Below are 11296 nucleotides of genomic sequence, written 5' to 3'. Positions count from 1 at the left end.
TTCCCAAGCAGTTGCTTGGCCATTGTGAGCCAGTTTCATCTGTGCTGTATGTCCAGTTGTGGCATCGCACAGACTAGGTGATGCATGGGGTTGTACTCTGTGCTCCCAACAAACTGGAGTGCCGTTGAATGGCTACACTAGCCAATACGGCCGATCTCTCGTCACCAGCTGCACTGATGAGACCTTATAGGTCGAAACAGTGTGCACTGTCTGCAGCTTATCATTTATTGGCTCTATATGCTTTTACATTGATACTGTGACACTGAGCCGACTTCACTGTGGTTCCCAAGCAGTTGCTTGGCCATTGTGAGCCAGTTTCATCTGTGCTGTATGTCCAGTTGTGGCATCGCACAGACTAGGTGATGCATGGGGTTGTACTCTGTGCTCCCAACAAACTGGAGTGCCGTTGAATGGCTACACTAGCCAATACGGCCGATCTCTCGTCACCAGCTGCACTGATGAGACCTTATAGGTCGAAACAGTGTGCACTGTCTGCAGCTTATCATTTATTGGCTCTATATGCTTTTACATTGATACTGTGACACTGAGCCGACTTCACTGTGGTTCCCAAGCAGTTGCTTGGCCATTGTGAGCCAGTTTCATCTGTGCTGTATGTCCAGTTGTGGCATCGCACAGACTAGGTGATGCATGGGGTTGTACTCTGTGCTCCCAACAAACTGGAGTGCCGTTGAATGGCTACACTAGCCAATACGGCCGATCTCTCGTCACCAGCTGCACTGATGAGACCTTATAGGTCGAAACAGTGTGCACTGTCTGCAGCTTATCATTTATTGGCTCTATATGCTTTTACATTGATACTGTGACACTGAGCCGACTTCACTGTGGTTCCCAAGCAGTTGCTTGGCCATTGTGAGCCAGTTTCATCTGTGCTGTATGTCCAGTTGTGGCATCGCACAGACTAGGTGATGCATGGGGTTGTACTCTGTGCTCCCAACAAACTGGAGTGCCGTTGAATGGCTACACTAGCCAATACGGCCGATCTCTCGTCACCAGCTGCACTGATGAGACCTTATAGGTCGAAACAGTGTGCACTGTCTGCAGCTTATCATTTATTGGCTCTATATGCTACCCTATTAATTGCCCTATTAATTGATAGTGATTGGGAAACAACTTAAATAACAAACCATATCATCCAATAAAATCGTGAATATTTAAGTGTTTTGAGCCAATGCAATGCCAAATGCCCATGTTTTGTGCCATTGCAAAACTGACAATATTGTCAGTTGTATTAAACAGCATTTATTTATCAAACCGTTCATACTGTTTTGCTTTACGTACCGGTGAATGTACAACACTTCCCGGTTGCGACAAGCCTTGTTGTTGTGATGCTCTGAACATCTGCATTCCCCCACTAGATGGGGTTAGTGATTGTGGAGGGTGACCTTGGAAGTTGAACTGGTTTGCTGACGTAACATCCATCGACTGTTGTCGCATCACCATTCCTGGTGCTGTAAAAAGGTTGCACTCTTTTAAAGACATATGTAACCCAAATATTTTGGCATTTTTAATTCATCACCATCTTAAATACAGATGAATCTTGTTAATTGCAAAATCCGTTTAATTGCATAGAGGTCGTAATTCTTAATTGTAGCCATTTAAGCTTGGAAAAATGGTTACGGTTAACCAGAATTAACTGAAACTAGAATGGTGGCTTTCTGATATACTTCCATTTTATATATTCTATACGATATTTACCAATTTACTATACACATCATTTGATCTACACATATGATTGTTTTTGTAAACAAAAACTAATGGGTCCCCACACGCGTGTTTGTGCGGATTTACGGTAAACAAATGTTGCGGTGATTTTTAAATTCTTAAGAACAAATTTTTAGAAAGCGTTAACCCAACAATGAAAAATTGTGTTGTATTTTTTTGCACTATTATTGTCGTATAATTACAAAAGCATTAAAAAAGAACGAAACAAATACTTTCAATTTAATCTCTTGCTTTGACCCAGATATTGTCGTCCAAGGTCGGGTTTTAAACACAATTTTTTTCTAGAAAGCTGTAACAGTTGTGTTACAGACAATTAAAATACGATTTGCTGCAAGTGTATACATAACTTTTCATTTAACTTTGTTTCGCAAAACGAGTTTTTCATTTAACTTTGTTTCGCAAAACGAGTACCATTGACCTGTAGTAACCTTTAGGGTGCACACACCAAACGACTGTTTGACCTTTTGACACCGTTTTCAATAGCACGCCGTCTTTGGTGTTCAACAACACCGTTTGACCTAATTTATACATGCCTTGAGTATTTGATTCAAAAAAAAAAAAAAACGCTACGTTATGGCGAAAGAAAGTTCTGAACTGTGTTAGTAATACCTACTAATTGACCTTAAGTAACCCGTGGTCATGCAGCGGCCAACCTAACAACGAGCATTTAAAAAAAACTTTTATCTTGCAAAAAAGTCAAGTTTATTTTTTCATATTTAGTTTGTTTAACAAAGTTTTGCTTGACATTATACGAAACCGAAGCACGCTTATTAGGTTTAAATCGCGTCATATGTGTGAAACCTTTGCCAAAACTGAAAATGTGAGTGATAACTTAATAAAACGACATGCATTGCTGTGCAAAACAGCTGATTTCTAATCACCGAAACGACGTCTCGTAAAACGTCTGTCCGACGTCAAGCTGAGCCCTCCCGCTCTGCCCTATTATTCGTAAACGTACTCTCTTGGGACTTCTGCCTACAGTGTCTTTCTTGACCAAACGAGCGTTAGACACATTTACGTTTCGGGGGTCTGTGGGTGTGTCGCTGGGTCATTCGGGGTCAAACTTCAGGTGGATCAAGTGCAGATTAATATCTAACATATGTCCAAATTTGAATAAATTTGAAGCACTCTTTCTTTACTAAACGACCGTTACAAACCAGCGTTAAAAATTTTACGTTTCGGGGGCCTGTGGGTGAACCGCTGGGTAATTTGGGGTCAAACTTCTGGTTGACCAAGTTTGAATTAATATCTAACATATGTCCAAATTTCAATAAATTTGAAGTACGCTTTCTTCACTAAACGAGCGTTACAGACCAGCGTTAAAAATTTTACGTTTCGGGGGCCTGTGGGTGAACCGCTGGGTAATTTGGGGTCAAACTTCACGTGGACCAAGTTTGGATTAATATCTAACATATGTCCAAATTTGAATAAATTTGAAGCACTCTTTCTTGACCAAACGAGCGTTACAAACCAGCGTTAGACAGAAAAAAGAAAAAAGAAAAAAGAAAAAAGAAAAAAGAAAAAAAGAAAAAAAAAATACGGACAAAAACAATATGTGTCCCCTTCAGGGAAGGGGACCCATAAATATCCTAAACCAGAGGTTTTCAACCATGGATGAATTCCCCATTTTAGGGGTGGAATTTACTTCAATTTGTGCATGTGGTTTGTAAATAGACACTCAAGCTCTGGGAATATAACCTGTTAAGTTGATAAAATACACAATTTTAAATGATCGTTGTATGGTTTAGTATCTACTATGTAGTCTATTAGGGAAGAATTAAAATATTTCAACTGTGAAGGGAGGAATTTTGCTAAAAAGGATGAGAACCACAGCTTTAACATATCACACGTTTCAAATACAGATGAATCCTATATTATCTGCGTAATTGCATAGAGAACATAATTTCCAAACGAAGTCATTTTTTAGAAAAAATCAACCAGTTAATCACATACCCTGTTTAATTGCATAAAAAATACTTGTTGAAATGGGATATGCAATTAACCAAATTCCACCTTAATATACTTAAATTAACATTTATTACAGAAGCTGAACTTACACGGTGAACCCATTGGTCCTTCCATCAGCTTTTCTCCACCAGGTGGCATCCCTGAGATAAATGGTTGCTGGCCTTGCATTATTCCCATTTTCACATGACCCTGCTGCCCATGCATTTGACCGTGCATCATATGCCTGGGTGCCATCGACATGCCAGCTGGCATCTGACCACTGCCACTGCCTCCAGTGCCACCTGCCATCATTGTCATCTGAGATGGCATAACTGGCATGCTTTGTTGCCTGTTCACAAAAACTTAAAGTATAAATCTTTAATAGTGATTAACAAATTAAACTTTTGGTGGCCTGTGGTTAATTCATCAAGGGTCAAAATTTACAGGTAACAATTTCCAGTATCTTTTTATAACATAAGTAAATTAAAAAGAATTTAAACCATTCTTTCTGGAGTAATAGGTTAAAAACTTCATCAAACCATAAAAAGTTAAAGAAAACAATATATGTCCTAATCCAGAAGGTGCCCATAATAACACTAAATAACAATCATTGTCATAGTGATTGTTGTGTTCCTTTGCTATTTTAACACTCTCTGTCAATATTTTAACTGTGTGGCCTAATTTTATGCGTAGCTTGAATCTACAAAAGTTTAAAATTACCAATCTCTTTACCTTTGCAGCATAGGCTGGTTTAGCATCATTTGCTGTTGGTGATTAATTTGCTGTTGCTGTTGCTGTTGTTGCTGCTGCATGATTTGGGGTTGTTTGGGAGTAGGCAGCATCTGAACTGGCTCCTGTTTTACCATGGTCGTGTTATTGTCAGTTGCAGTGCTTTGTGACTGAAAAACAAAAATAACTACCACTATACTATGTCTGTGAGATAAATTTCACTTAACAAACTGTAAATAACGGGCACTTGAAAACCATTAATAATGTTAAGTTATGGTTGGCTATTTCTGCTGAATGTGCTGTTGTCTATGTTTCAGTTTTAACCAAAACTTTTTTAGTGTATGAAATCAATGCTATCTTTTTCAAAATTGCCAGTTTAAAACATAGTAAATACACTAATTGTTGCATATAGAAAACAAAAGCCACATCATGTAGAAAAGTTTTATCAGCTTAGGTATTCTAAAAGTTTTTTTGGAGTGTCAACAATGAATTCACTTGCATCATTTACTTGAAAAAATCCATCAGAATGAGTCTAAATCGTTCGATTTGGAGCTTGAACCTTTTTAGGGCGAATTTAGTGCATTACTACTTTATGATTGCTTGGTTGGTTAACAAAACAATACAGTTACACAAGCAAATACCTGTTCGGTCTCCATAGAACTTATAATCGCGGTTGTTTGATCAAGGAACGAATTCGCAGCAGAAACTGCAGCAGCATTAGAAGGCATGGATGTGTCTTGCAAAGAACTGGTGTTGAGAGAGCTGTTGTTGGCTGTCTTTGTAGATTCATTTAGGTTTCCAATATCGCCAAGTAAACCATGATCATCTGTTTGTCAAAGTATCAAATTAAAAGTGGTCAAAATAATGCAGTTCAAATTACTCAACAACAAACATATACCTCAAACACTTTTCACTTTAATACTGAAGGCTGTGCGCACTGTTCTGCCCTATAGGGTCTCATCAGTAAAGACATTAATCATATGAGCTATGCAGCTTAATTATGATGTATTGGTTCACCCTTTACCTTATTTTTTCAACAAAAATTACCAAACCATTTGTATCAACAAAATCGAGGACTTCACAAAGTAGGCAAAAAGTGTTATGTATATTGTCAAATAAAAATGCTTTTTGTATTTATAGTACAGTGGTGAACGCTGGTCATCCCATCACAGTCACAAATAAAGTTTAAATTATTCAGCTTACCGCTCCCAACAAACTGGAGTACCTTAAGGGGCTACATTAGCTCAAGAGGTTGATCTCTTATCACCAGCATCACTAATGAGACCTAATAGGTCGAAATATTCTGCACTGTCTTAGTTCAATTATTCTCTTTAATAAGTTGGGTCAGAATTTGCACTTTTCTATTGGTTACCAGAAACGCAAAAATATATGATTGACATTGCAAAGATGTAGGCATGACTTGGTAACAGCGTACAAAGAACAGAACAGCCCAGCTTACCACCAGTGTTGGTGACATCGTGGCTTGGGTTGAGAACCTCGGAGAACAACGAAGTGACGTCACCATCCATGCTTGCAAGTCCGTCCTTAACGAGGGATTCCAACACATTAGGACTCAGAATATTCACATGGCTGTCTGGTTCACCTAAAACAGAAAATAAAGATGAACATAAATTCACAACTGGGATCGGCCCTGAAGCATTCATGCAGTACAATGATCATGGCACACTCATATATAAATCATAAGACACTAGGCCCTATTAAAAGCATACTGAATCAGCCGGCCACCAAGCATAGAAAAATCTAGCCTGCGGTCTGTGCTTGCTGACCAACTTGATTCAATATGATGCCTTTAATTGTTCTGGCATGCTATAGCTAAAACAGAAAGGTTTTTTACAGCTTTACAAATTTAGTATGGTTAGTTCAGTTTTGCATAGAATAGCAATACATAAAAAGCTTGGATGTAGTTTGATATCAGGTCACAAAATGCTTTTATTGTATTGTTAACAAAGGGTGGCTTTATGATAGAGTCTATCAGATAGAGCAATCAGTAAACATTCTTTTGAATTAGTTGTTTCCAATTGGGTCTTTTTTGTATTTTTCAAAGTCGACAAAAAACTGTTGATTACTATAGTAATCATCATACATATTTAACATATTTGGAAATTTTTATCACAATCCCAAGGGACAAGATGCTAAAATCTAATTTTTTTAGGTAATCTAGGGTTATACAAAATAATTCCAAAACATTTAACAGAAAGAATACAAAAGTTTGACCGTTGGACAATTTCCTTACAGACAAATATTTTGACATACCATGGGTAGCAGCTTTCAAGCTTCCAGAAATTATCCCAAGCAGTTCATCATCTTTAAACTGGAGATCTTCAGGAAGAACACTGAGCAATTCTTCGCTTTCCTTGTCCATTACTAATCCTTCATCATCACCTGAGGGCAGTCTACGCGCCTACAAATACAAAAATGGTAGTTGTAGATGACGGGTAGGGAATCTACGGCCCGGGGCCGGATTCAGTCCGCATCAAGCTTTTGAGCAGCCCGCAAACGCATTCTAACTGCTTCATGTATCCGGCCTGCTAATGCATTAAAAATTCGTATTTTATTCTTCATCGTTCGAAATGGAATTTATGCGCTATTCCTTTTTACACAAAAGAGTTTTTAAACTAAAGGCTAATAGTTATAACGAGTCTGATTGTTAGCAACCTAACCAAACCTGTCCAAGGTTAAAGTTTTAGCAAAAAAGTACTGTAGTTTGTTTGACAATTGCACACATTCACATTGAGCAATAACTTACAAGTTGAGTTGCCTACACTCTTGTTATTGCATCATTACTTCTCTGGCAACCCCATGCAAAAAGGTTGCCCACCTTTGTTGTAGAGGGTAGTTTTTATGAATATTAATGGGTTTAGTTTTTGTAAGACTTTTCAAGGGGCAAACTCGGCAACAAACAAATTTTAATTACAGTTTAATAAACAACACATTCTCATGCATCAAACCTGCAGACGATCATGCTTCAGATCAGCTTTCTTTCTAGCTTCAGCCGCTTTTTGAGCCACTTGGGCTTCGAGGCGCAACTTAATTCTTTCAGGAAGAACAATTCGTGAAGAGTCGCTGGTTTTTGTTGCACTGAAAAAGTGATTGTTAGCCAAGGAACAGAAAAAAAGGTTTTAAAAATTTAAACCTACTGTTTAGATTCTCTGTTTTCCATTTCAAATGACTCCAGAGCTTTAGCACTGGTTGTTCTTGCTATTGAAAGAATATCATTGCCAAAAAATCCTTCCTGTGAATGAAACATATCGGCAAGCGTAAAATACATGCAAAAGGATAAAAAAATCACTGAAATTCAAATAAAGATCCATAGATTCTATTTAGATAAGATACTGATGATGCCTATTACTTAGGTCAGTGGTTCTCAAACTTTTTTTGTTGCGATGCCTCTGGAAAAGTTTTGTGGACTTGCGACGCACCAGTCAATAAAAGTTAATGAGAAAACTTATTATTAAAGTTGTGTTTATTGATACAACAACAAAAAGCCATGAAACGGAACTACTCTGTGACGCCTTTGGAAAATTGAAATGACGCACCAGGGCGTCACGACGCACAGTTTAAGAACTACTGACTAAGGTAAATATATATATCTTAACACAAAAACCGGTGGTACTGAGTTTCTGGTGACTTGTGATAATATACTTCACAGTTTAAAGATCCATAGAATTCCAAATTACATACTTGAATGTACGGTGGAAATGTGTCAATGATTCTTGTTCGTTTTTTACGTTTCTTGTGGCCTGGTTGAGCAACATTTGATATTTTCAGTTTAAGTGGTGGAACAACTCCTGACTGACCTGCAATTAAATTTGAAAAATCAACAAAATGAAGTATATATTTCAAAGGCTTATGGCTTGAAAGGGGGTCAAAATTTAAATGAATCTGTGTTAGACAGAACAAGAAAAAATCTGACTAAACAATATAACAAAACATAACAAGCAACTTGGAAAATACTAATTTTTATAACTTAGCGATAAATACTTACTGCTTATTACAACAAATAAATCATTGCTTTGCCACAAAAATCTTACCATCAACTTTTTCTTCTATCTGAGGCACAGGAACTTCAGATATTGCAGTTTTATTCTCATGAGCAATTGTTATTCCTCCTTCTGATTCATGTTTAATGTAATTTGAGCCAGACTCTGAAAATCAAAATAATTGTTTTAAAAACTAGAAGAGTGGCTTTCTGATATACTTCCATTTTATATATTCTATACGATATTTACCAATTTATTATACACATCATTTGATCTACACATATGATTGTTTTTGCAAGCAAGAACAAACGGGTCCCCACACGCGCGTTGGTGCGGATTTACAGTAAACAAATGTTGCGGTGATTTTTAGATTCTTGAGGACAAATTTTTAGAAAGCATTAACCCAACAATAAAAAAATTTGTTCGTATTCTTTTTGCACTATTATTGTCATGTAATTACAAAAACATTAACAAAAACGTAACAAATACTTTAATCTAATCTCTTGCTTTGACCCAGATATTGTCATCCAAGGTCAGGTTTTGAACACAATTTTTTTTAGAAAGCTGTAACATTTGTAATACAGACACTTTAAATTAAAAAGCAATTTGCTACAAGTGTATAGTTGTATACATAACAAATTGTTTTTCATTTAACTTTGTTTCGCAAAACGAGTACCATTGACCTGTAGTAACCTCTCAGGGTGCACACGCCAAACGACTGTTTGACCTTTTGACACCGTTTTCAATAGCACGCCGTCCTTAGTGTTCAACAATACTGTTAAGCCTAATTTATACATGCCTTGAGTATTGACTCCTAAATTGATCGTCAAAAAAAAAACGCTACGTTATAACGAAAGAAAGTTCTGTACTGTGTTTGTAATACCTACTAGTTGACCTTAAGTAACTCGTGATCATGCGGCGGCCAACCTGACAACGAGCATTTATAAACACGTATTTGGCAAAAAAGTCAAGTTAATTTTTTCATCTTTACTTTGATTAACAAAGTTTTGCTTGACATATAGAAAACCGAAGCACGGTTATTAGGTTTAAATCACGTCATAGGTGTAAAACCTTCGCCAAAACTAAAAATGTGAGTGATAACTTAATAAAACGACACAGCATTGCTGTGCAAAAACAGCTGATTTCTAATCACTGAAACGACGTCTAGTAAAACGTCTGTCCAACGTCAAGCTGAGCCCTCCCGCTATTGTAAACTAGTGAGTTACTCTCTTGGTACTTCTGCCTACAGTGCCTTTCTTGACCAAACGAGTGTTAGACACATTTACGTTTCGGGGGCCTGTGGGTGAACCTCTTGGTCATTCGGGGTCAAACTTCTAAAGGATCAAGGTCAGATTGATAACTAACATATGTCCAAATTGGAATAAATTTGAAGCATTATTTCTTTACCAAATGAGCGTTACAAACCATGTTTTAAAAAATTTGCATTTTGGGGGCCTGTGGGTGAACGCTGGGTCAATCGGGGTCAAACTTCAGGAGGATCAAATTTAGAATATTAACTAACATCTCTGTAAATTTGAATAAATTTGAAGCACTCTTTCTTGACCAAACGCGTCTCACAAACCAGCGTTAGACAGAAAAAAGAAAAAAAAATACGGACAAAAACAATATGTGTCCCCTTCAGGGAAGGGGACCCATAATAATTTATATTTTTACTATAAAACAGAAAGTCAATATAAGGGCTTGAGAGTACAATTAAATAATAGAGCACAATTTGGGATTAATTTTTAGTGGCTGTATTCAATAAGCCTTATTTTTGTTTTTTACACATATTTTAGTTCGTGATTTAATTTTTTTCGCCTAAAAAATTCTATATAACATGTCCAGTTTCTTGCCGCACAAAATGGATTACACATAGGTGGAATTGGAACATAAAACCCCATTAGGATCAAAAATGATAGCCAAACATTTTTGTAAAATTATGTAAAATTGTTCCCAGACAACCGTACACACCTCCTTGGATTTCTGACGCTCTCATTTTAACATCAGTTGATTTTGGGTCTCCTTGCTCAAATCCAACACCACCTATCATTCGGCCGCTCGATATCGTCACTCCACCTCTACGAAACCTAGCCCTTCCTCTACTTGAACCGATGTATGAACCCCGACCTCTCTGTCGCACATTGAAACCCCCAATTCCTGAAACAAAAAAAAGCTTAGTAACATTTTTGACAAAAACATTTAAAGCTGAAATAAATAGGTTTTACAAGGTGGCAAAAAAAGATCCAAAAACTACAAAATAAATAGTTATTAAAATAAGTAGACCTGTAAAAGGTTGCAAAGCCAATATTGGAGCCAATTTGATTGATTATTTTTGTTTGTTTTAGGCATTAAAATATGGTGGCCAACCTATAACAGTTGAATGTTTTAATTCACATGACTTATTAGCAAAGCTTTTTTATGCCATCATGTTTTCATTAACTAAATTATGCAATAAACCAGAAGATTTTCTTAACAAATAGCTATGGTTGAGATATACAAATCCCATGCAATTAGATAGATTATGTAAATAACTAGTATGCTATTAACTGGATTGATCTGTTTTTCCAACAAGCATTTGTAAAATCATACAACTAAAATCGTGCTTAGTATTAACATCAAATATTTCTTGCCTAGCTAAACACATCTAGTGTCAACCTGTAACAAGCACCAGCTGAAATCAATATTGCTTAAGACTAAATGCTAACTCCAAACCTGGTCGATACGGTTTTCTTCTTCGTTTCACTTCAGCTTTTTCTTTTAATGCTGCAGGTTTAACTTCACCTGGAAATATCACTTCACCAGTTGTGCTGTCTACCTCCAAGCCACCCGGTAATCCGTCTGGAATAAAATAAGCAACAGTTTCAAGCATTGAATGA

At 36.9% G+C, this 11296-nt stretch overlaps 1 protein-coding gene across 1 annotated transcript in view; it reads right to left on the bottom strand.

The window, feature by feature from the left end:
- Positions 1-1260: 1260 nt before the first annotated feature.
- LOC145232686 (histone-lysine N-methyltransferase 2C-like) overlaps positions 1261-11296 on the bottom strand; it is a 27101-nt gene continuing 17065 nt past the window's right edge. The window contains exons 27-38 of the mRNA XM_080097355.1: positions 11133-11258; positions 10392-10577; positions 8472-8585; positions 8122-8237; positions 7578-7672; positions 7389-7518; positions 6694-6841; positions 5879-6022; positions 5061-5245; positions 4423-4589; positions 3801-4039; positions 1261-1469 (exon numbers count right to left, since the gene is read on the bottom strand). Coding sequence (XP_079953481.1) covers positions 1261-1469; positions 3801-4039; positions 4423-4589; positions 5061-5245; positions 5879-6022; positions 6694-6841; positions 7389-7518; positions 7578-7672; positions 8122-8237; positions 8472-8585; positions 10392-10577; positions 11133-11258 — 1859 coding nt within the window. The remainder of the gene's footprint in view (positions 1470-3800; positions 4040-4422; positions 4590-5060; positions 5246-5878; positions 6023-6693; positions 6842-7388; positions 7519-7577; positions 7673-8121; positions 8238-8471; positions 8586-10391; positions 10578-11132; positions 11259-11296) is intronic.

Source organism: Phallusia mammillata, chromosome 6 (genome assembly GCF_965637545.1).
Source record: "Phallusia mammillata chromosome 6, kaPhaMamm4.hap1.1, whole genome shotgun sequence".
Lineage (NCBI taxonomy): Eukaryota > Metazoa > Chordata > Ascidiacea > Phlebobranchia > Ascidiidae > Phallusia > Phallusia mammillata.
The sequence above is the reverse complement of the archived record's forward strand: the minus strand, read 5'-3'. Positions and strand labels throughout refer to the sequence as shown.